Source organism: Pseudonaja textilis, chromosome Z, assembly GCF_049901715.1.
Source record: "Pseudonaja textilis isolate UNSWEBS1 chromosome Z, rPseTex1.2, whole genome shotgun sequence".
Lineage (NCBI taxonomy): Eukaryota > Metazoa > Chordata > Lepidosauria > Squamata > Elapidae > Pseudonaja > Pseudonaja textilis.
The window spans coordinates 104,167,036-104,193,749 of NC_142008.1; the positions used below are offsets into that span (position 1 = coordinate 104,167,036).

The 26,714-nt window shown below is 37.2% G+C and overlaps 2 protein-coding genes and 1 pseudogene across 2 annotated transcripts; all 3 read left to right on the top strand.

The window, feature by feature from the left end:
- Nucleotides 1-613: 613 nt before the first annotated feature.
- On the top strand, nt 614-8,094 carry LOC113453154 (olfactory receptor 10C1-like). Its single transcript, XM_026724664.2, has 3 exons — nt 614-1,547; nt 6,715-7,103; nt 7,822-8,094. The coding sequence occupies exons 1-3, from the start codon at nt 614-616 to the stop codon at nt 8,092-8,094; spliced, it is 1,596 nt and encodes a 531-aa protein (XP_026580449.2).
- A 6,344-nt stretch (nt 8,095-14,438) lies between these two features.
- LOC113453155 (olfactory receptor 10C1-like) lies at nt 14,439-15,388 on the top strand (annotated as a pseudogene).
- A 10,366-nt stretch (nt 15,389-25,754) lies between these two features.
- On the top strand, nt 25,755-26,714 carry LOC148124191 (olfactory receptor 5G9-like). The gene has a single exon (XM_087917212.1). The coding sequence runs from the start codon at nt 25,755-25,757 to the stop codon at nt 26,712-26,714; it is 960 nt and encodes a 319-aa protein (XP_087773338.1).

Consider the following 26,714-nt stretch of genomic DNA (forward strand, 5'->3'; position numbering starts at 1 on the left):
AGATCTGTGCATCCATCATCTCTCTCTGTCTCTGTCTGTCTCTGTCTGACTCTCTCCCCTTCTCCCTCTCCCTGCTTCCCTCTCTCTCTCACACATCTATCAATCTTCACATACATACATCCATACTTCTTAAATCTATGTAAAAATAGGAATAAAATGAAGAGATCTAATTAGTGACTTCTTATTCTAGCTGAAATTTCAAGCATCCGCAAAGGAGAGTAACTGTGAAATACTCTATGTCCATGGTTATTACTTTAGATACCATCACCTATTATGTAGGTTTGCATCTAGGAACTTCCACAAAGAACTATGTAGAAATGCCTAAAAACAATAGAGGATCTTTTCCTTACTTATTTACAATATCATCTGGTCGTCAAGTAATTACTGCTCAAGCCTTCAAAAATAGGACAGTAGTTGTGGTTTATAGCTATGGAGTTGATAGCTATGGAATTGTTCGTGGAAAAATTACTTACAATCATCTCAATCCTGAATCTATTGTTTGGCATCTGCTTTACAAATGTGTCCTTTGTTTATAAGATAAAATGGTAGGGAATGGGTAATGAAAATGTAAAATGAATGTTGTATGCTCTTTACAGGTATGAGCTAGGTAAATATGGAGAAAAGAGAACAAAAAAACTTAACAGATATCATGGAATTCCATTTGGTAGGATTTGTAGGACTTGGCAATCTGCAGGTTCCACTTTTCTGCCTTTTCTTAGTTATCTACATTGCTACCATGGCTGGGAATATCCTCATCATTTTGCTGGTTGTTACTGATCCTCATCTTCAAACACCCATGTATTTCTTCCTGAGTAATCTTTCTTGCCTGGAGGCCTGCTACAGTTCTAATATCCTTCCAATGATGCTGACTAATGTCTTGTATAGTGGGCGGAGAACAATTTCTGTCACTGGCTGCATAATGCAACATTATCTTTTTGGTCTTTTTGGATCTTCAGAATGTTGTCTCCTAGCAGTAATGTCCTATGATAGGTATGTAGCAATCTGTAAACCACTGCATTACACAATATTAATGAACAATCAAGTTTGCCTACAGCTTATAGCTGGATCGTGGATAAATGGTTTACTTGTTATGGGCGTAGTTTTATATTTTATGTGTCAGTTAAAATTCTGTGGCCCCAGTGAAATCAATCATTTCTTTTGTGAATTGAATCCAATAATAAAGCTAGCATGTAGTGATACCCGCTTGATTGAACTTGTCACAATTTTGATATCTGTTGTATGCATCTTGCCTCCTTTTTTCTTAACCTTGTTGTCATATAGTTACATTATTTTTAATATAATGAGAATGTCATCTGTCAGTGGCAGGAAAAAGAGTTTCTCAACCTGCTCCTCACATCTCATGGTGGTGTCCATTTTCTATAGCACCTTAATGATTGTCTATGTTTTGCCTAAATCAGATGGCCTGCAAAGCATTAACAAAGTATTGTCCCTGTTTTATACAATCCTGACCCCTTTGTTTAATCCCCTGATATATAGCCTACGGAACAGGGAAGTGAAAGAGGCCCACAGAAGAGCAATTGCTAAATGGTATAAAATAAAATAAAATAAGATGCACTAGTGTAATTTATTATGATTTTTTTTAAAAAAAGCTGGTTTGATCTCCAATAAATGAAAATTTTGGTTATTTTAGGATAACATTATGTTACAATTTATCTAAAAGTATCTGTAAGAAATATAATAAAGAATTTTTCATTAAATTCTAATTTATGAGACTGATTGTGGGTCTGTGGTTTTTTGCTTAGCTACACTGTTACAATTTTCTCAGTGGATCTCCTGTGTGAATCCTCAGTGTCTTTACTTGGTCTGGTGACAAACTGGTCAGTCAATTTCTAAAACAGTCAATGGATCATCATTTTGTTGATTAAACCCCTCCAATAACCCACCCCCCAAAACCAGACCCTGAATCTGGGTGAAAAATGATAGCAAGAAACACAAAATACTCTCTTTCTTCTCTTTCCTACAGGATTTTGAGTGCTTTATTTTGATGCAGCAATGTCTCTTTAAGTCTGATGGGATTATATATAGGAGGAAGGATAACTGACCTTGTTTCTGAGATTTCAGAAATGTGACACTGGAAAGCTGCACTTTGCACTACAATAATTTAAGGGAATGAATCTGGATCCCAGTTTAAGGATAGTATGTCCAAATGTATAGGGGAAGCATCTATCTTCTCGTGATTTGGGAAATATAGTATTTTTCTCTACATTTTTCAGCAACTAAGCTTTGCACCTGATGTAGCAATGATGTCATCATGTTTTTAAATTATATTTTTGATTTCAGATGTTTAGGATAATATGCATGTGAAGTTTACAACAAGCTTAGCACATTTATTTTATTTTTCAATCTCAGCTATTTAGGCATTATTTTGATGCTTTCTTGAGAAGCATTTTTGGCATGTTTGTTGCACTTTAAGGGTGGTGAAAATATGAGGAAAGAAGCTGTGTTTTTCTGGAACTTTTCATATTCTCCTGGGCATCTCACCTTAGGGATTGTGTGTCCTTTAATATAAAATAAATGCAAAAATAGAACAATGCCTTTTTTTACAGATAAAGTTCATTTACGCTTCAAGTTAATTGATTCTTTTATTTACATCAGTCTTGAACCAAATCTAAAAATCAAGGTAAGATTCTATTCAGAATTAGCGGTGATAATGACAGAAGTTTTATTTATTTATTTATTTATTTATTTATTTATTTATTTGATTTGATTTGTCAATTGTTTACAAGATAATAAGTATAAGTGTATACATAGTTATGAATACATGAAATGGGTACATATAAGAAAAATAAAATAAAAATAAAAGAAACAATAGGACAGGGATGGTAGGCACATTGGTGCACTTATGCACGCCCCCTAGAGACCTCTTAGGAAAGCGGTGAGGTCAATAGTAGTCAGTCGAAGGTTAAAGTTTTTGGGGTTTGAGGAAGAAACTACAGAGTTGGGTAAAGTATTCCAGACATTGACCACTCTGTTGCTGAAGTCATATTTCCTGCAATCAAGTTTGGTGCAGTTAACCTTGAGTTTGTATCTATTGTGTGCTCTTGTGTTGTTATGGTTGAAGCTGAAGTATTCATTGACAGGTAGGACATTGCAATGTATGATTTTATATACCATACTTAGATCAGACCGAAGATGGCATAAATCAAGGTTTTCTAGGTCTAGAATTTCAAGTCTGGTGGCATAAAGTATTCTACAATGAGTAGAGGAGTGGAAAACTCTTCTTGTGAAATATTTCTGGATTTTCTCAACTGTACTAATATCAGATACATAATGTGGGTTCCAGACTGATGAGCTGTATTAGAGTATTGATCTAGCAAATGTGTTTTTTTTAAACAAACTTTATTCAGTTTTTCACATAAAAACAAAAAGCTCTTTTTAGTGGACAAGATATTTCCGGCCCATCACTTTTACAAACAAATATGAAAATAGCTATACATTCATATATGCATACTTAATTCTACTATTAACTTTTCCATTCCAAACTTTCAGAAAAGAGAGAAACAAACAATTTAATCCTAGTCTCTTTGATTAATCTCAATCCAAACATCCTTTCATTTCATTTCAATTATTTCAAATATAATCCTTTGATATTTATTTTAAAAACAAAAAATAACAATATATATTTATCTAATTTAAAAAAAGTTTCCAATGTCTATCCTTCCTTTAATAGTCTGTATTAGCTTATTAATTTAAATAGTTCTTTAATATGTTATATTTTCTTTCCATCACACATTCTTCCTATAAATTCTAGATTAATACAAATTTTAACACTAAAAATAAAGAAACAAGCATAGGTTTCCCCCCTTTTACTGCTTTGAATGTGACACCTCAGTCGTATTTCCTGCAATCAAGTTTGGTGCAATTTACCTTGAGTTTGTATCTATTGTGTGTTCTTGTGTTGTTATGGTTGAAGCTGAAGTATTCATTGACAGGTAGGACATTGCAATGTATGATTTTATATACCATGCTTAAATCAGACCGAAGACAGCGTAATTCAAGGTTTTCTAGGTCTAGAATTTCAAGTCTGGTGGCATAAAGTATTCTACAATGAGTAGAGGAGTGGAGAACTCTTCCTGTGAAATATTTCTGGACTTTCTCAATTGTGCTAATATCAGATACGTAATGTGAGTTCCAGACTGATGAGCTGTATTCGACTATTGGTCTAGCAAATGTTTTGTATGCTATAGTTAGTAGTGTGATATTACCAGAGAAAAAGCTATGTAGGATTAGGTTAACAACTCTTAATGCCTTTTTGTCTATGTAGTTGCAGTGGGCTCTAGCACTTAGATCATTAGAGGTGAGTATTCCAAGGTCCTTTACAGAGCTTGGATCATCAACAAGATCTTGACTATTCAGCTTGTATTTTATTTTCTGATTTTTTTTTGCATTTATTTGTTGAGATTTGAAGTTGCCATTAGCTTGACCATTCTGATACATAGTCAAGATCTTTTTGAAGGGTAGCAGTATGTGGAACTGAACAGCTTTACATCATCAGCGAAAAGAACGCAGTTGCTCTTAATATGATCACAGAGGTCATTTATGTAGAGTATGAAGAGAGTTGGTCCTAGAACACTGCCTTGGGGGACACCACTATTGCAGGTACAGAATTTGATAGGACACTCCCAATTTTGACCATTTGTTGTCTCAAATGCTGCTCTCTGAATATCAGGTGTATATAAAGTTATTTCCACAGTGTGTATCAGGATTGTTATTCCTATTAATGATTTAGTCAGTCATACTTCTCACAAGATGATACATTCTATCCTAAGGACAAATTAATCATGTGTGATAAAATTCTATTGAGTCTCCTTGAAGTTAGCTTTAATTTTGATACACAAAAGTGAATGTTGTTTGTATTTATTGTACTCTCAGAAAGAAAGCTCCAATAAGGTGCAATTGATTTTGTTAAATGTAGGCAGTATCTTGGATGTTTTTTCAATCTTAGTACTTTAGGAAATGCAACACATTTAAAAGAAAAGTAAGAAACACTTCCACTTATTTCAAATATAGCCCATTTTGTTATATTTGAAGTAAGACAATAGCTAAATCAAAAGATTGGGAGGGAAAGACAAAGGGAGAGACAGAATTACTATTGGAATATGAGATCAACTATCTCCAGTTTACAACACAGTCCTTGTAGCAGTTAAACACCTATTTGACCCTGAGAACACAGATAAATCTCCAAGTGGCCTCAATGAATCTCTAAAAGAATGTCAATAACCAGCTGTCTGCAAGGAATATAAATCCTACAATTCCCCACTGTTCCATACTAGCAGGCTTGTAGGCCTGCATATTGGTCCGGAAAAGCTGGGCCGTGATTGGACAAAACTAAGTGTTCTGATTGGTTCTTATTCGGCTGCCGTGATTGGGTAAAACCAAGCGTGGCAAGCTCAAATGCATGTCATAGGCTGCCTAGCCACAGCCAGCTCTATAAAAGGATCTGCCTCGGCTGGGAGTCTTGTCTCAGTATCTGGTTTCCTAATAAAGAGCTGTTGTCACTATTTCGAGTCTCGTCTCTCCTTGGGACCCACCGCCCAGACTTAACACTGGCAATGAGGGTGGATACTGAGACAACAGAGCTGACTAACACGTGGCAGAGAGTGCATAGACGACCTGCAAGATGGCCAGCAGCGCCGTGCCACCCGCGCCATTCAATCCGGCCAGCGAGGACTGGGAGTCCTACATTGATCCTTTCCAAATGTTCTTGGAATCAAACAACCTGAAGGACGCCACCGGCAGCAAGAAGCAAGCGGTTTTTCTAACACACTGTGGACCCACCGTTTTTAAAATGGCCAAGGTGCTCGCGAAGCCAACAGACATCTAGACCATGGATCCCTAGTTCCCATCCTCCGGAACCACTACGCCCCAGTGGTGCTGATTCTCATCCATCGGCATGACTTTTACCAGAGGGATCAGCACGAGGGCGAGAGCATTGGAGAGTTCGTAGCCGACCTGAGGGACCTAGGAGGCTTGTGCGGATTCACCAATCTAGACGAGGCCATGCGTGATCGAGTTGTCCTTGGCCTGAAAGACCCAACTCTCCAGAGCAGACTGATGGCTAAAGGAGACATCACCCTCGCCGACGCCGTAGCCGAAACCACCGCAGCCGAGGCCACCCGTAAGTCAGTGGCACGAATGCGGTGTTCAAACAGAAACGACCGCCAACCCACCAGGGAGACGGCAACCACAGCAGACAAACACACAGCATCCACCCACCACTGCGACATTGAATCCTCCTCTGACAGTGAAGAGGAAGAATTCACAGACTTCAGTCAGAACACGAGCGATGAGACCGGCGGGGTCGTAAGTCGAGTTCCCAATGTGCCGGCTGTGGAGGAAATCACCCGCGTTCCGAATGCAAGTTCCTGGACGCTGTTTGCCTTTTTTGCAAAAAAACGAGGGCATATTGCCAAAGTATGCCATAACAAACGAAATCCCAGCCCCCAACGATGGGGAAACAGGCCAAGAAGAAGAGATGGCACCCCACCATAAACCCGGACCGCCATAATGACAGCCAATGGAACTGGGACAGCCAACCCAGGAAGTTCATCGCGGCACCCAGAAGAGAAGAAACGCACCAAACAGTCACCATTGGCCACGCTTCATCAATAGACGCATGAAAGATACGTGTAGAGGTCAACATCGAAAATCAGCCTTGCACCATGGAGGTAGACTCCGGTTCCTCCCTCTCTATGGTCTCCTGGAGGACCATCAAAAGACTAATTCCCAGCATCCGCCGCCAAGAGCTTAGCGACCAGAAGCTAATATTAAGAGACTATCAAGGTAATCGCATTCCGGTCGTTGACACTGGACATTTTCAAGTCTCGTTCAGAAACCACACCACCATCCTACCACTCACAATCATCGATAAAGACAGACCCAGCCTACTCGGGTTGCAGTGGTTCGCACTGTTGGAGATCGAGATGGCAGGCATCAACCACACAGAAAATGGAAACTGGGAAACAACGCTCATCCAGGACTTCCAAGAAGTCTTCAGTGAACATCTAGGCAAGTACGAGGGGTCCCCTATCTCCTTTAATCTCAGCCCTGACATTGCTCCCATCTGTCTCAAGCCGCGCCAAGTGCCTTTTGCACTCAAGCCTAAAATAAATGAACAATTAGACAAACTAATAGCGCAAGGCATGTTAGAACCCATTGATCATGCCCGTTGGGAGACCCCAATTGTCACCCCCATCAAACCCGATGGCTCCTTGAGAATTTGTGGTGACTACAAGGCCACCCTCAACCACGCATTGCAGCAGAGCGCCTACCCGGTGCCAGTAGTCCAACATCTCCTGCACTCACTAGGGGGTGGCAAGTTCTTTGCAAAGCTCGACCTGGCCCAAGCTTATCAACAACTGCCAGTCGATGCTGAAACCACCAAAGCCCAAACAATAGTGACACATAGAGGGGCGTTCAAATGTAACCGGCTCCAGGTTGGGGTCAGCGTCGCACCAGGCATTTTTCAAAGTCTAATGGAGAGATTGTTGCAGGGAATTAAAGGAGTCGTGCCCTATTTCGACGACATCCTGGTAGCAGCCCCTACCAAAAAACAATTGGAAAAACGACTGAGGGCGGTCCTACAGAAATTCAAAGACGCTGGCCTCAAGGTGAAAAAGGAAAATTGCCAATTATGCACTGAAAGGGTTGAATTTCTTGGCTACCTCCTTGACAAACAAGGAATTCACCCCACAGATAAAAAATTGAAAGCCATTAAAAACGCCCCCCAGACCAAAGAACAAAACGGACCTCCAAGCCTTCCTCGGACTCATTAATTTCTATAACATTTTTCTACCCCAGAAAGCAACTGTTGCAGAACCTCTGCATAGACTCCTTGATAAAAAGGCTTCCTGGATATGGGGATGGCGAGAAGAGCACGCTTTTCACCAGATAAAAAACCTTTTGACTTCAGACGCAGTCCTCATGCAATACAATGAAACGCTACCTCTGACTGTTACTTGCGACGCATCGCCTTTTGGGGTTGGCGCCATCCTGAGCCACGTTTTACCAAATGGAACGAAAGCCCCCGTTGCATTCTTTTCCAAAACATTGACCAAGCCCGAGAGGAACTAAAGCCAGCTGGACAAAGAAGCCCTCGCCATTGTTTCAGCAGTAAAGAGATTCCACGAATACATTTATGGTAGGGCATTTTCCATTATTACAGACCATAAGCCCCTACTTGGCATATTGGCGGGTGACAAACCCACTCCACACATCTTGTCACCTAGAATGACAAGATGGTCTGAATTTCTTGCTGCTTATAAATACAAATTGATACATCGCCTTGGCAAGACAATCTCGCACGCCGATGCCTTAAGCCGCTCCCCCTTGCCAGACTTGCAAGAGGACCCAGCACCCACATTACCAGTCTTGCAAATTGAAACAATCCCCATTCCACCAGTAACCGCACAAGACATCGCCCACGAAACTAGGAAGGACAGATGCTTGGTGCGAGTTCTCAGCTGGGTGGAGAGGGGATGAGCAGAAACCGAGCCAAATGAACATATTAAACTGTTTAAAAACTGGCAAACTGAACTCTTTTCGCAAAAAGGCTGCGTGTTGTGGGGAGACCAGGTAGTAATACCAGAGACACTACAGAAAAAAGTTTTAGACTTGCTGCATGACGGGCACCCTGGTATTGTGCACATGAAAGCCCTGGCCAGGAGCTACGCTTGGTGGCCAGGCATGGACAAGCAAATTGAAACCTGGGTCGCCGCTTGTAACAGATGCCAAGAGACTCACTCGGCTCCCCCTAAGGCCCCACCATTAGAATGGGAAACACCCAGAGGCCCTTGGTCGCGCATCCATATTGACTTCGCAGGGCCAACCAAGGGGCACACCTTCTTAATCACTGTTGATGCCCATTCAAATTGGCTCGAGGTGAGCACAATGAAGACAACCATGACAGAAGCTGTCATCAAGAAATTAAATAGACTTTTTGCAATGCATGGTCTGCCAGATGTTATCGTTTCTGACAATGGGCCACAATTTACCGCCTTAGTTTTTGAACAATACTTGGCAGACCGTGGCATCCGACACGCATTGACATCGCCAGCTTACCCGGTGGCGAATGGTAGAGTTGAACGCATGGTTCAATTTACAAAAAAAACTCTGCACAAAATGGAACATGGCAACATCCACGAGAAGATCACCAGGATGCTTCTTCTACAACATATTACACCAAATGCTACCACCAACAAGAGCCCAGCAGAGCTATCAAAGACTCAGGTCACCTCTAGACCGCCTGTACCCTGCTTACACTCCAGAAAAACCCCTTGGTTCCAGCAGCAAGGACCGCGCCTTCAAGGTAGGAGACACTGTATTTGCCAAAAACTTTACAGGGGACCCACTTTGGATCCCTGCAAAAATCACCCAAGTCACAGGCCCCCGCTCCTACTGGCTTGAGACCACCGATGGGAGGTCGTGGAAACATCATATTGACCAGCTAAGATCCAGGCTGGCACTTCCCCCCTCATAGACTCTAACCAAGAAATCAGAGGGGGGGGACCTCAAATTCAGAAAATGAACGAACATCTGTACAAGTAGAACACCCCCCACAGACATTAAACAAAAACCAACAATACTTATCAGCCAGAAGGGAGTCGTGGCAGACGGGCATTTTGCCTGGAAGCAGCGGCCGGACAAGCTCCACCAGCCCAGAGAGCCCAGGAGGGAGCAGCAGAGCAAACGACTCAACCGAACTGGAATCACCAGGCGGGAGTCGCCGCCAGAGGACCGGCTCACCCTTCCAGGCAGTTCCATCTTGCAGCTTGAGAGCGACGCAGAGCCCATCCGAACCCGATGGTGAACAGAGACACTGTGAACTGCGCAAGTCTAGTAGGCAGGTACGAAGACCCGCCTACTTGCATGATTACATTACCCCGCCCCTTGGACGGAACCAAGAGGGGAGGGGTGTTCCATACTAGCAGGCTTGTAGGCCTGCATTCCTATTGGTCCGGAAAAGCCGGGCCATGATTGGACAAAACTAAGCATTCTGATTGGTTCTTATTCGGCTGCCGCGATTGGGTAAAACCAAGCGCGGCAAGCTCAAATGCATGTCATAGGCTGCCTAGCCACAGCCAGCTCTATAAAAGGATCTGCCTCGGCTGGGAGTCTTGTCTCAGTATCTGGTTTCCTAATAAAGAGCTGTTGTCACTATTTCGAGTCTCGTCTCTCCTTGGGACCCACCGCCCAGACTTAACACCCACCATCCAGTCAGAGCTGAAGAAGCTTCTTGGATGAGAAGTGAAATACAAGAAGGTCCTGTTGCCTCTTGAAAAAAAGCACCTTTGGGAGACATTTATAGAATTAAGAGAAAATGCAAACAAAATAATCATATAGTACAAGATATTGTATACCAATTGTTGTAATTCCTTTTTGACTCTTCTAATATATATATATATATCCAGGAGAAATGCTGAGAATAAAACACAACAATATTAAGACTAAAAGTAATAATGATAGATTTTTACCCATATTAATATTTCTGCAAAGAACAATTCAGGGTATAAAGTGGTATTTTGTGTTGCTGGAAGTCCCCATTTGCTTGGAGTCCAGTTTGTGCAGTTGTAGTTTCATTTCTGGAAGGCTTTCCTCCCAGCCAATTTATGTCCTTGAAGAAACTTCTAAGAAATTTACCCTGGGAAAAAACTTCTCATGATTTAATGAAAAAGCTAACCGAGACGCATTATGCAGGTACTATAATATCTTACATATAAAAGTGCTTCTGGATGATGTTCCACCTCATTATTTTCTGCCACTCATGTAACTCTTGCTGAATGGATCAAATGCTATCAGCAGAGATATATATGATATAAATTCTTAAAATGGCTACGGGTCCTCTTATTATTTTACTAGTTACAATTGAAGAAACTTCATATCCTATTTATATGTTACTCTTAGCATTCTTTGGGCATTTTATCTTGCCTAGAAATTTTCTAGAATTCTATTGTTTGTAAAAGTAAAATAAATAATAAAATAAAATTAAATTAAAATAAAAAGGTCTCTCACATTCTCTGGTCATTATGTATTTATTTTACGCATGTACAGATGATGGTAGTGATATCCATTTCTGCTCATCTCTCTCTCATAACCTACATATCCATATTTGCCACTATATTGAAATTATTTCCACTGCCTAAAAGGAAAAAGTCGGCCACTGCATGAAAATAAATTGGAATAAATAAATTAGAAATTGTGCATTACAGGCCAAAACTTTTTAAACCAAGGCTTTAAACTTTTTAAATCAAATGAGCTTACACACAGAATGTGCCCCAAATCCAGAAATCCTTATACACATGTTTCTGAAATTTGGCAAATTTTATACATCATTTTATGGATAAAGTACAATAAAGCATTTTATAATACAATACATAATTGTTATAAAACATTTTCTGTGGTCAGCTCCTGATGTTTGCTTTATATGGTTTAGTAAAACAAACAAATAAATAAATGATATTTTCAAGCTGACACATCTCTGAATATCCTCTTTTATGTTTACATTTTTCTCCAGTGAAGGAAATACATTAGAATATCTGCTATTTGTTTTCTATGTGTGATGCATTATTAAATTACAATATTAAAATTGCAATAATAAAATATTAAAAAGGAATATTAAAAAGGAACAACAAAATAACTTTCCTGGCTCTATTCGATCCTGTGAGAAGCTAGCAGGAATTATCTGAGATTTGGAAGAATCTAGTAATTAAATATTTCTGAAGCCATTACCCAAACAGTGAGATGCTGCTAGAAAATTTACACCAAATTTTAAATTGGAGATAATTTTGAAGCCACATTTCTCCTTTTTCTATATATATAAATTTTATTGAATTTACAATTAAAAAAATAACATAACAACATTACATAAGAAACAGAGAGAGAAAAAGAAGAAAGAAAGAAGAGAAAGAGAGAGGAAAAAAAAACAAACAAACGCTCGGTCTTGTGACCGAAAAAGGAGAAAAAGAAGTATAAAAGAGAGAAAAAAACAAAGAGACGGAAGAAAAAAGAAAATACGTTAAAACCAGATATACTATGTACTTTATTAGTTCTGAAGATCCCTTCAGAAAACCCATAACAAAGTACCTATTCATTTCCCTCTCTCCCCATCCCTTCCAAGGGAAAGATTTAATGCTTTTTAGAAGCAGTGTCTATGTAATGGAGCTTACTGCTTACAGATTTATGACTTGCTATATAAAATGTGAAAAGGAATGTGGACATCTACATATAGTTTTGCTCCATTGAATAACTACTGATTACTGTATATTTCCAGAAGAAAGCCTAGATGTTTTCTTTGGTAGATTTTCTTCAGACAGGGAAAGAAAAAGAAAACCACAAGGCCTACATAATATATATGAGACACAATTCAATTCTTAACATTTAAGTCAGTTAATTTAACAAAAATAAAGGAAGTTTATTGATATACATTCCATATTCTAACTAAGCAGAAAAAAATGAAGTTTCATGCTTTGATTACATTCCTATATGAATAAGGAAAAAGTGAAAAGATAAATAGAATAGTTATTATATGAGATAATCTGTCATTGGATTTTATTTGGCAGGTTGTGATTAGGATAAGTGAGCATGGAACACACATGGAAATTGAGCATAACTAGAGAGAAGCAGAGTGCAAATGCACATTTTCCTGTGCTCATATATTCAGCAAAGTGACCAGAAATTTCAGCAAAGGACTAGGGGGGCAATATGATAGAGTCTTAGGAAATAAGCAGAACTGGAAATTGATTCTTCTGAATCTAATTTCATAACATTAGTTAATTCAGAAGAAATGAAAGGATTCTCAAAGATATTTGTTTATCTTCAGATGGTGACAATAGCTTTTATTAAGTTGGTGTAATACATTCAATAAAGCATGATTTTCCGTGGATTCTACAATTCTCCTGGGTTCTGGCATTTAGAGAGGTATTATTTTCCCTCAGGAAAATGTGCTATGTATACTAGAGATTATATGCTGCTTTATAAATAAATACCAAATAAGCATGATGCATTGATGCAGTTTGGCACAAACAATGAGCAGCCAGGATTTAGATTAATTACTCAGCCAGATTTAGTGATGTTGATTACTGGTGTTCAAAATACTTTTTAATACTATTTTTACTTTGGCACTGATAGTGATAGAAGCCACAAATCTGCTCACTACAAGAAAAGCTGCCTTCAAAGGTAAGTTATCCTATTTAGAATAGGAAGTAAAACTGTGACAAACTTTCACAGAATAAACTTTCACAGTACTCTCTTTCCCCATTTCAATCAAACTACAATGACACAAACAAAATGTGGCAGCAGTGGGTGTTTTGAACTATGCCTTATCTTGGAATGCTAAAAGCCATTTTGGCCTGGCACAATACAGAAACACAATTAAATGCCAATTTTTTGGATTTTAAGAAGTCTTTCAATGGTTCATTTTTGAGGCAAAAGGAGCAAAAGAGAGGAACCCCAGATGAAGAAACTGTTTAGTTTATATGCAATTGGCTTTTGGAAAGTTGATATAAACAATGAAGAAACATTCAGGAATTAACTTATCACTTCACAATACATGAATTGAAATAGTTAATTCTATCATAGCTGTAGTTAATGCAGAAGAAAAGATCTTAGTCCACACTCAGAATGAAGTGTGAAGAATGAAGGTTAATTAATATTTCATAATTTCTTTATATTTTATATAAATCATCCTTCAGAATGAAGGTTAATTAATACTTTATAATTAAATTGCACTAAATTCAGACAGACTTCTCCCATATAAACATATTGGGTGCTTGATGTTCCATCTTTGATTATGCCCTGTCATGGCAGTAGATCTGTGCATCCATCATCTCTCTCTGTCTCTGTTTCTGTCTGACTCTCTCCCCTTCTCCCTCTCCCTCCTTCCCTCTCTCTCTCACACATCTATCAATCTTCACATACATACATCCATACTTCTTAAATCTATGTAAAAATAGGAATAAAATGAAGAGATCTAATTAGTGACTTCTTATTCTAGCTGAAATTTCAAGCATCTGCAAAGGAGAATAACTGTGAAATACTCTATGTCCATGGTTATTATTTTAGATACCATCACCTATTATGTAGGCTTGCATCTAGGAACTTCCACAAAGAACTATTTAGAAATGCCTAAAACAATAGAGATTCTTTTCCTTACTTATTTACAATATCATCTGGTCTTCAAGTAATTACTGCTCAAGCCTTCAAAAATAGGACAGTAGTTGTGGTTTATAGCTATGGAGTTGATAGCTATGGAATTTTTCATGGAAAAATTACTTACAATCATCTCAATCCTGAATCTATTGTTTGGCATCTGCTTTACAAATGTGTCCTTTGTTTATAAGATAAAATGGTAGGGAATGGGTAACACTTTGAAAATGTAAAATGAATGTTGTATGCTCTTTACAGGTATGAGCTAGGTAAATATGGAGAAAAGAGAACAAAAAAACTTAACAGATATCATGGAATTCCATTTGGTAGGATTTGTAGGACTTGGCAATCTGCAGGTTCCACTTTTCTGCTTTTTCTTAGTTATCTACATTGCTACCATGGCTGGGAATATCCTCATCATTTTGCTGGTTGTTACTGATCCTCATCTTCAAACACCCATGTATTTCTTCCTGAGTAATCTTTCTTGCCTGGAAGCCTGCTACAGTTCTGATATCCTTCCAATGATGCTGACTAATGTCTTGTATGGTGGGCGGAGAACAATTTCTGTCACTGGCTGCATAATGCAACATTATCTTTTTGGTCTTTTTGTATCTTCAGAATGTTGTCTCCTAGCAGCAATGTCCTATGATAGGTATGTAGCAATCTGTAAACCACTGCATTACACAATATTAATGAACAATCAAGTTTGCCTACAGCTTATAGCTGGATCGTGGATAAATGGTTTACTTGTTATGGGCGTAGTTTTATATTTTATGTGTCAGTTAAAATTCTGTGGCCCCAGTGAAATCAATCATTTCTTTTGTGAATTGAATCCAATAATAAAGCTAGCATGTAGTGATACCCGCTTGATTGAACTTGTCACAATTTTGATATCTGTTGTATGCATCTTGCCTCCTTTTTTTCTTAACCTTGTTGTCATATAGTTACATTATTTTTAATATAATGAGAATGTCATCTGTCAGTGGCAGGAAAAGAGTTTCTCAACCTGCTCCTCACATCTCATGGTGGTGTCCATTTTCTATAGCACCTTAATGATTGTCTATGTTTTGCCTAAATCAGATGGCCTGCAAAGCATTAACAAAGTGTTGTCCCTGTTTTATACAATCCTGACCCCTTTGTTTAATCCCTGATATATAGCCTACGGAACAGGGAAGTGAAAGAGGCCCACAGAAGAGCAATTGCTAAATGGTATAAAATAAAATAAAATAAGATGCACTAGTGTAATTTATTATGATTTTTTTAAAAAGCTGGTTTGATCTCCAATAAATGAAAATTTTGGTTATTTTAGGATAACATTATGTTACAATTTATCTAAAAGTATCTGTAAGAAATATAATAAAGAATTTTTCATTAAATTCTAATTTATGAGACTGATTGTGGGTCTGTGGTTTTTTGCTTAGCTACACTGTTACAATTTTCTCAGTGGATCTCCTGTGTGAATCCTCAGTGTCTTTACTTGGTCTGGTGACAAACTGGTCAGTCAATTTCTAAAACAGTCAATGGATCATCATTTTGTTGATTAAACCCCTCCAATAACCCACCCCCCAAAACCAGACCCTGAATCTGGGTGAAAAATGATAGCAAGAAACACAAAATACTCTCTTTCTTCTCTTTCCTACAGGATTTTGAGTGCTTTATTTTAATGCAGCAATGTCTCTTTAAGTCTGATGGGATTATGTATAGGAGGAAGGATAACTGACCTTGTTTCTGAGATTTCAGAAATGTGACACTGGAAAGCTGCACTTTGCACTACAATAATTTAAGGGAATGAATCTGGATCCCAGTTTAAGGATAGTATGTCCAAATGTATAGGGGAAGCATCTATCTTCTCGTGATTTGGGAAATATAGTATTTTTCTCTACATTTTTCAGCAACTAAGCTTTGCACCTGATGTAGCAATGATGTCATCATGTTTTTAAATTATATTTTTGATTTCAGATGTTTAGGATAATATGCATGTGAAGTTTACAACAAGCTTAGCACATTTATTTTATTTTTCAATCTCAGCTATTTAGGCATTATTTTGATGCTTTCTTGAGAAGCATTTTTGGCATGTTTGTTGTGCTTTAAGGGTAGTGAAAATATGAGGAAAGAAGCTGTGTTTTTCTGGAACTTTTCATATTCTCCTGGGCATCATCACCTAGAGATTTTTTTCCTCTTCAAGATAAACCCAGTTAATTTGCACCTTAGGGATTGTGTGTCTTTTAATATAAAATAAATGCAAAAATAGAACAATGCCTTTTTTTACAGATAAAGTTCATTTATGCTTCAAGTTAATTACTTCTTTTATTTACATCAGTCTTGAACCAAATCTAAAAATCAAGGTAAGATTCTATTCAGAATTAGCAGTGATGATGACAGAAGTTCAAATGCTGCTGTCTGAATATCAGGTGTATAAAGTTATTTCCACAATGTGTATCAGGATTGTTATTCCTATCAATGATTTAGTCAGTCATACATCTCATAAGATGATACATTCTATCCTAAGGACAAATTAATCATGTGTGATAAAATTCTATTGAGTCTCCTTGAAGTTAGCTTTAATTTTGATACACAAAAGTGAATGTTGTTAGTGTTTATTGTACTCTCAAGAAAGAAAGCTCCAATAAGGTGCAATTGATTTTGTTAAATGTAGGCAGTATCTTGGATGTTTTTTCAATCTTAGTACTTTAAGAAATGCAACACGTTTAAAAGAAAAGTAAGAAACACTTCCACTTATTTCAAATATAACCCATGTTGTTATATTTGAAGTAAGACAATAGCTAAATCAAAAGATTGGGAGGGAAAGACAAAGGGAGAGACAGAATTATTATTGGATATATCAACACTGAACTACAGTCCTTCCCCAATTAATTATCTGATCTTTTCAGGAAACAGCTAGAAAGAAGAGATAAAAAAAATATTTGTCTGTTACTCTATCAGTTCATGTCACTTCAAAACGGAATCAGTGATTTTGTTCAACAGAGATTCTTTATAAGAGAGCCAGCATAGTCCAATTGTTAAAACATGGGACTGGCATACAGGAAGTTTGAGTTCAAGTCTTGTTTTAAGCATAAGGGCTAGCAGGATAGCTATGGGTCAATCACTCTTTCTCAGCCCAACTCACCTGATAGGATACTGTTGTGGGGAAAACAAGAGGAGTAGTATTAAATATGTTAGCTTCTTGGACTTATTTATAAAAATAATAAAAATGAGAATAAACAATCTCTATAAATAAAATAAATAAATAAAACATCCCCCCCAATCAAATCCCCATGTTGTTTAAATTATATTTTTTTGTCAATAGAGCCAATAATATTGATGATTGTTTTTATCTTAAAACATAGATTTCTGTATTTTATATTTAGCTTGATTGCATTTCAATATGTTACAATTTACAGTATGTTACAATTTATTTTTCCTCATAAATAAAATAAATGCAATCCAATGAAAGATACTAGTATCCATTAACAACATTGTATAACTGTAATTATGCATTCTAGTATCTTTATGATATTGTGTAAGAATAAATTGTTGGGAATTTTATACTGAAAACCTTGTTGTTTTAATTTACAGAGACACTCATACTTAGGGTGAACCTTTTGTCTTCAGTGCTCCTAAATAACGGAGGGAAGGAAATCTTCACATTTTGTTTTGATCATCACCCAACCAAATTACCCTACAATTAAGGTGACTCTAAATGCTTTCCTAAACAAGATGTCTCCAAATATTTGCAGCTTACAACTATCAGAATTCCACCCTGATTGGCCATTGGAAATTGTTAGAGTTGTGGCAAACACTGACAAGACACAAAAGGCTAGATATAACTGCATATCTCTTTGTATCTATGACTCTGTTTGACCAGTAGAGTAAGTGGTGCAATGATAGAAGCAGAGGTAGTATTCAGCAGGTTCTGACCAGTTTTGGAAAACCTGTAGCAGAAATTTTGAGTAGTTTGGAGACCCGGCAAATACAGTTGAGAAAGTCCAGAAATATTTCACAATATTTCACAACATTTTGCAGGAAATACGACTTCAGCAACAGAGTGGTCAATGTCCGGAATACTCTACCTGACTCTGTGATTTTTTTCCCCCAAACCCCAAAAACTTTAACCTTAGACTGTCTACTATTGACCTCACCCCTTTCCTAAGAGGTCTGTAGGGGGCAAGCATAAGCGCACCAATGTGCCTACCATCCCTGTCCTATTGTTTCTTTTATTTTTATTTTATTTTTCTTATATATATATATTTTCTTATATGTATACATGTATTCATAACTATGTTTTTACTTATACCTATTATCTTGTAAGCAATTGGCAAATAAAAATAAATAAATAAATGAAAACCTCTGACTGGAGATTTTACAGTATCCTTACCCTGCCATGCCCACCAAGCCATGCCCACAAAACTACTAGTAATTTTTTTTTTTTTTGAATCCCACCATTGGATAGAAGGATCTTCACATGCATGCTTGTCATTCCTGGCCATAGATTATTCATTTGGACTAGCAGAAGGAGGACTTTATGATAATTTTCTCCATCAAAATTACATTTCAGCTGAGGACTTTGAAATTAGCAGGTTAGCAGGGCAGAAAATCTTGTGCTGAGAAAGTTATTGCCCTGAAATCACTTTCAGGTTCTTCAATAGAAAATTTGTGTCATGAGTTTCTAAGACAATTGAGAAGAAGTGCTGGGGCTTGAATTATCTCCTTGCACATTTGAGGATTTTTGACCACTAGGGCAAATGGTGAGAGACAAATGAGGATAAGTTTTTCCATTCATCATGCTGTCACTAAAAGAGGCTTAATGCGAAGAAGCATTGTTAAAATCTCTGTCTCCACTAGTAATAGAATAGAATATTTTATTTGACAAAGTGTGATTAGGCACACAAGGAATTTGTCTGTGGTGCAGAAATTCTCGTGTACATGCAAAGCAAAGCAAAGCAGAACAGAGCAAAACCATCTTATTTGTTCTCCTAATGTCTTTGATCCTTTTTAATCCCCAAGGATTTTATTTCCCTAAAAACTTTCTGAACCTGCTCTTCACATTTCATAGCAGTGTCTATTTTCTTTAACACAATGATGATTGCCTACATATTGCCCAAAATAGATGGATTGTGAGACATCAACAGAGTCTTGTCTCTGTTTTATACAATCCTGACTTCTTTTATACCACCGACAAAATAGGGAAGTAAAAGCTTTAAAAAAAAAACCAGTTGCTTAATTGTATGGAATTAAAAGAGGTGCATTGCTGTAGCTTAATATGATAATTTAGGCTGATGGTAGTTTTAATCTAATTCAGTTAAGAATGTTAGTTTTATGTGCTATATTTATCAGCTGTCTCTCTTTTATATACGCATTTCTGTTCAAGACCTGAAATATAAGACTTCTGAAACTGAGAATTTTAGGAGGCATTAAAGAAGCCTACTTCTGTTTGGAAAATGTCTTTCTGATTGTAAAAATTAAGGAAATAATTTAATCTAAGAGTTTTATTAGATATCAGGTTTATTAAATATGTAGCTTTAAAAAAAAGAGAAATATATTGTTGTGGATTTCAAATGAGTGACATGTGTTTTTAAAGTTCTGTAGCTATACAAAAGGAAAGGCAGAAATATAAACAAGCTGGATGAAGTAACCACTAGGTGACACTGTAGTCCTGTAAATCTTATTTATACTCACTAAATTTATTTTCTTTGGGTGAAGTGAAAAAAGCATTTAATTAAGTAAAAATGTATTCATAATTCTGTATCAAAGAAATGTATACTATGTTTACATGAGGGACTATAATACACATTTGATTAATGCTTTTATTATGTGCATATGGCTGTTTTTTTTAAATGATGTAGTGAGACATGTGAAAATCTGTACATTGGGGAAACAAAACAACCACTTCATAAACACAGGGCACAATATAGGAGATCAAACCCATCAAGACAAGATTCAGCAGTTCATCCACATTTAAAAGATAAAGGCAACAATTTTGAAGACAGAAAAGTCCACATTTTGGACAGAGAGCTGGTTTGAAAGAGATGTCAAAGAGGCCATCTATGTCAAAATTGAACATCCCTCTTTCAACAGAGGGGGAGGAATATGAGATCAGCTATCTCCAGTTTACAACACAGTCTTTTTAGCAGTTGCACACCCATTTGACCCAGAGAACACAGATAAATCTCCAAGTGGCCTCAATGAATCTCTAAAAGAATGTAAATAACCAGCTGTCTGCGAGGAATATAAATCCTCCAATTCCCCACCATCCAGTCAGAGCTGAAGAAGCTTCTTGGATGAGAAGTGAAATACAAGAAGGTCCAGTTGCATCTTGAAGAAAAACACCTTTGGGAGACATTTATAGAATTAAGAGAAAATGCATACAAAATAATCATGTAGTATAAGATATTGTATACCAATTGTTGTAATTCCTTTTTGACTCTTCTAATATATATATATATTCAGGAGAAATGCTGAGAATAAAACACAATATTAAGACAAAAAGTAATAATGATAGATTTTTACCCATATTAATATTTCTGCAAAGAACAATTCAGGGTATAAAGTGGTATTTTGTGTTGCTGGAAGTCCCCATTTGCTTGGAGTCCAGTTTGTGCAGTTGTAGTTTCATTTCTGGAAGGCTTTCCTCCCAGCCAATTTATGTCCTTGAAGAAACTTCTAAGAAATTTACCCTGGGAAAAAACTTCTCATGATTTAATGAAAAAGCTAACCTAGACGCATTATGCAGGTACTATAATATCTTACATATAAAAGTGCTTCTGGATGATGTTCCACCTCATTATTTTCTGCACACTATGTAACTCTTGCTGAATGGATCAAATGCTATCAGCAGAGATATATATGATATAAATTCTTAAAATGGCTACGGGTCCTCTTATTTTTTTACTAGTTACAATTGAAGAAACTTCATATCCTATTTATATGTTATTCTTAGCATTCTTTGGGCATTTTATCTTGCCTAGAAATTTTCTAGAGTTCTATTGTTTGTAAAAGTAAAATAAATAATAAAATAAAATAAAAATGTCTCTCACATTCTCTGATCATTATGTATTTATTTTATGCATGTACAGATGATGGTAGTGATAGCCATTTCTACTCATCACTCTCTCATAACCTACATATCCATATTTGCCACTATATTAAAATTATTTCCACTGCCTAAAAGGAAAAAGTCGGCCACTGCATGAAAATAAATTGGCTTCTCAAATCCAATGAATGGATTTGAATCTTTGTCTCATCTAACTTTGTCTCAACCTGGAGCACCAGGAAACTACAGAGGACTGGAAAAGAGCTGATGTGGTTCCCATCTTCAAAAAAGGAAAGAAAAAAAAAACAGACCCAGGAAACTATAGACCAATCAGCCTAACATCAATACCTAGGAAGATACTGGAAAAGATAATAAAAAAACAGACCTGCCAACATCTAGAAATGTAAAATATTAACTAGCAGTCAGCACATGTTTGTTAAGAACACATCATATCAAATCAATCTTATTTCATTATTCAACATAGTAACTAAATTAGTAGACCAGAAAAATACTGTGGACATAATATATTTAGATTTCAACAAGGCATTCAACAAAGTAGACCACAATCTACTTCTTAGTAAGCTAGAAAAAAAGAGGAATAGATAGCATCACTAGACAGACTTGCAACTGCATAAGCACACAATCATGCCTACCATCCATGTCTATTGTCCCCAATTATTAGTTCCTATTTCTTGTATTTAAACTTATGTTTATTCTTGTTTCTGTTATACTCTTCAATATCTTCATTAACGACTTAGATGAGGGAATAGAAGGGGAACTTACCAAATTTGCAGGTGATACTAAGTTGGCAGGAATAGCTAACACCCAAGAAGATAGGCTCAAGATCCAGATGGATCTTGACAGACTAGAACACTGGGCCGTATCTAACAAAATGAAATTCAATGCAAGAAAAGTAAAGTCCTACACTTAGGCAAGAAAAAAACAAGGTACACATATAGATTGGGTGAAACCGGGCTCAATAGTAGTAACTGTGAGAGGGATCTTGAAGTCTTAGTGGACAACCAGCTAAATATGAGCCAGCAGTATACAGCAGCAGTCAAAAAAGCTAATGCAATCCTAAATTGTATTAACAGAGGGATACAATCAAGATCAAGGGAAGTACTAATACCACTCTATAAAGCCTTAGTAAGACCACACCTAGAGTACTGCATCCAGTTTTATTCACCACATTATAAAAAAGATGTTGAGACTCTAGAAAAAGTACAGAGAAGAGCAACCAGGATGATTAGGAGGCTAAAACATACAACGAACGGTTGCAGGAACTGGAGCTAGTCTAGTAAAGAGAAGGACCAGGGGAGACATGATAGCAGTCTTCCAATATTTGAGGGGCTGCCACAGAGAGTAAGGGGTCAAGCTATTTTCTAAAGCACCTCTAGGCCGGACAAGGAATAATGGATGGAAACTGAACAAGGAGAGATTTAACCTGGAAATAAGGAGAAACTTTCTGACAGTGAGAACAATCAACCAATGGAACAGCTTGCCCTCAGAAGTTGTGGGAGCGCCATCACTTGAGACCTTCCAGAAGAGATTGGACTGCCATTTGTCAGAAATGATGTAGGGTCTCCCACTTGGGAGGGGGGTTGAACTATACAAATTATAACATATGTATGACAATATCACTGTCATTTTAATTCTGCTAAATTAGTTGATAGACATATCTCAGTGTGCCTGTATGCTGATGGTTCGCAGCCTGCTGTAGAAATTAAATCTGTTTGTCTATATTGCAACAATGAAAAATTGCTGATAAACTACCAATGAACAAATCCATGATCTTAATGATAACAAAATAAAACAGATTAAGTAAGTGCTTTAATTATCTTGGAATTTCTTTTCATTCATTTTGAGAGACCCACATCTGACACATGCATTATAATGGCTGATAGGAATGTCTTGGCTATTTTGGTTTTCTATTTTTCTAAGGACAAATAGTACATTCCAACTGCCTTAAAAGTGTTTGAGGCAAAAATAATGGAACATATATTGTTTTTAACTCAATTATGTAATTCCCTGAATTTATATCTAACACAACTGTATGATTAGAATCCGAACTCATACTCAACATCATGATTTTTTAAATTACATGGTTTAGCAGGAACAAATAATTGTCAGTGAAATTTATTTATTTATTAGTTATTACTCTAAACTGGGCAGCTGTCAGTATACCAAAATAGTATAACAACAGAACTATTCTCATGCAAAAAGAATAAAATAAATAACAAAATAGTAAAGTTGGCAAACCCCAAAACGTCTGTCAGCCCCACCAGGTAGACAAGATTAAGAAATTAATTGTACAGAAAGGCTAAGACTACTTTAACAAAGATTGTCTATAACAACAGAACCTTAAAAGTCTGGTTGTGTTCTACCTCCTTGTCTTTCTTATAGTTCAGTGAATTAGGGTGACGTCAATCTGAGCTGCTTCTGAATGTTACTTGGACATTTTGGACTGAAAAAATGCTGTAGCTCCTTTATCTAGATAATGATGACAGCATTTTTCCATTAGGATAGCCTACTTACATCAATATCCATCAGTGGTGGGATTCAAAAGTTCCTACCACTGGCTCTGTGGGTGTGGCTTGTTGGGGATGGCTGCAGGGTTGGATTGTGTGACTCAGACGACTCATGTGAGCGTGTGCATGCACACATGCCAAACGTGTGCTTTGCACACATGTTAAAACAGTAAAAAACTAAGCTACTGCACCTCTCAGCTATTTAACACAGCAATCAGTTCTGCTACACCAAACAGCTGAGAAGTTAAAAAGAACCTAGGAGCAGGGCAAGGCAGGTAGGCCCAATTGCAGACCATCGGAGAGGCTTGGAGCGAACTGGTTCTCTGCCAGCTGATTTTTGACACTACCTGTATGCCAGAACCAGGCCAAACCAGTAGGATACCACCATTGATATCCATCAAATTCTCATCTATCATTAAGCTACTTGTTTAATTGAAGGAAGCCAGAATGTGTCAACACTGTCAGCTAAAATTTGCCAGCCAGACACCACTGGAGATAGGCAATCTATCAAATAACTGAGCCCTATGTCAAGTTAGGGCTTTATATATCTACCCAGTAACTTAAATTGCAATGCAGCATACAAAGAATAGGCATGCCCACAATTAACATAATTAATGCTCTATTATCATCACAGTGCCAAAGAAACCCTCCGTTAGGGAACCGAATGACTACAGTCCAGTTGCTCTAACATCTGTAGTTATGAAAACCTTTGAAAGGCTAGTGGTGTCCCACCTAAAAACCATCACGGATCCACTGTTAAATCCCATGCAATTTGCATACCAAGCAAATAGATCGACAGATGATGCTATTAATATGGCTCTGCACTACACCCTACCACACCTTGAATCTCTAAATACCCATGCAAGGGTTCTCTTTGTAGACTTCAGTTTGGTATTCAATACCATCATTCCAGACATTCTTCTAAGTAAGGCATTCTTGCTTTCATGACAAACTATTTTTGTTGAATTTATGTTGTACCAACATAGATCTATTTGAAGCTATTTAGCTCTCATCAGCTAGCCTTGATGCCCTGATAAAAACGCTTAACCTTTCCTTTGGTATAGCCAACAAAGCAAGGAAAGCCCATAGCTTAGAGGTTAATACATCTACCTAATATGCAAGTAGCTTAGGTTCGAATCCCAGAAGGTTATGGCTAGCTGATGAGAGCTAAATTGATCTATAGCAGTCTCTCTTTATTTCTTTGTCAGTAAAACATAAATTCAAGGTAACCCAGTACCAAGAGGTAGAGAGTACCAACATATAGAAAGAAAGACATAAAAACTATAGCTGGTGGTACAGGTCACTCTATATCATCTGTACCGAAGTATCACCCTGCAGATTCTAAGGATTTATTTTTTGGGGGGAGGGGACATTATTCTTCCAAAATAATAAATTTCAAACAAAGGAACATTCAGGGGAACATAATTAAAGGAGAAATTTTTTTTGAGGCTAGCAATTTGGTTGTAGATTAAAGCTTTATAGAAAGTTAGATAATCAGCAGCAAGTGATCTCAATGGATCATTTAATTGAAATGCCTGGGGAAGATTCTTTAGAGACACACATGTTTATTGTGGAGAATGTTAGTGTTAGGTTTAGTGATGGCTGGACATCTATGAGTTTGAAAATCACTTGTGGCAAGTAAGTTTCATAATGACATCAATCTTTTGTACAAAACAATATGCATTTATTGGCAGGGACTCCAAGTGTTTCAGACTTTAAGAGACTAACTGATATAATAGTTCTTGTAATCTATTTTTCCCCACAAGATGGAGCTTCTGATAGCAAGACTGATAGCTGGACAAAACCTATGGGAAATATGCTTCCTTCATAAACCCACCAATGTGAAAATTTCATTCATTAGATAAAAAGAGAGATATAAAGCAGTCCCGGATTAGATTGTTGATTCTAAATGAAGTAAGACCACTTTGAATAATAAATTTGGGATTTCTAATTTTAACTGATCCAGTGGAGAACACAATCGCATGGTTTCCTGATTGTGTTTTTATTTTTGGATATTTGCTGAACTGAAAAAAATGTTAGTTGCAGAGAAAGAAAATGAGACAAGCATCACAGAATTTATCTTCTTAGGTTTGGGAAATCCTGATGGATTACAGCCTTTTCTTTTCATGCTTTTCTTGGTGATTTATCTTGTGACAGTAACTGGGAATCTTCTCATCATTGTGTTAGTTGTAGCTGACCAAAACCTTCACAGCCCCATGTACTTCTTCCTGGGAAATTTGTCTTGCCTTGAAACCTGCTATTCCTCAACTGTTTTGCCAAAAATGCTGACCACTTTATTTACTGGAGACAGAACAATAACTGTAAGTTGTTGCCTAACCCAATATTTTTTCTTTGGCTGTTGCATAGCTATAGAAACATTTCTCCTGGCAGCAATGTCTTACGACCGCTACTTGGCAATATGCAGACCTTTATTTTATGCTTCTATTATGAACTGGAAGTTTTGTTTCCAGCTTATGGCTGGGGCATGGATAAATGGTTTGATAGTTAATAGCATTGTTGTGTTTCTGCTAGCCCAACTTTCTTTCTGTGGATCCAATATAATAGATCACTACATTTGTGACTTAACTCCATTGGAAAAACTGACTTGCAGGGACCCAACACTATTCAAACTCATTGTTCTTCTCTTGTCCTTCATTTTTACCATCCCTCCATTTTTATTGACCTTCAGTTCTTACATTTGCATCATTGTCAGCATCATAAAAATTCAATCTACCATTGGTAGGCAAAAAGCTTTTTCAACCTGCTCCTCTCATCTCATGGTGGTTTGTCTTTTTTATGGCACATTAATCACTGTCTATATGTTCCGAGATACCCCCACTATGAAACATCTCAGTAAAATTTTCTCTATTTTTTACACAATCCTAACTCCTCTAGCCAATCCTCTCATCTATACTTTAAGAAATAAAGAAGTTCATAAATCCTTAAAACAAATTCTTATCAAATGTTCACTTGCTTTAAGAAAATATCCATAG

Coding starts and splice junctions, on each gene's coding strand:
- LOC148124191 (XM_087917212.1), top strand. CDS start 25,755: ATGTTAGTTGCAGAGAAAGAAAATGAGACAAGCATCACAGAATTTATC.
- LOC113453154 (XM_026724664.2), top strand. CDS start 614: ATGGAGAAAAGAGAACAAAAAAACTTAACAGATATCATGGAATTCCAT. Junction 1,548..6,714: donor CAGAAGAGCAATTGCTAAAT/GGTATAAAATAA, acceptor CCTCCCTCTCTA/TGGTCTCCTGGAGGACCATC. Junction 7,104..7,821: donor TCTGTCTCAAGCCGCGCCAA/GTGCCTTTTGCA, acceptor TTTCTACCCCAG/AAAGCAACTGTTGCAGAACC.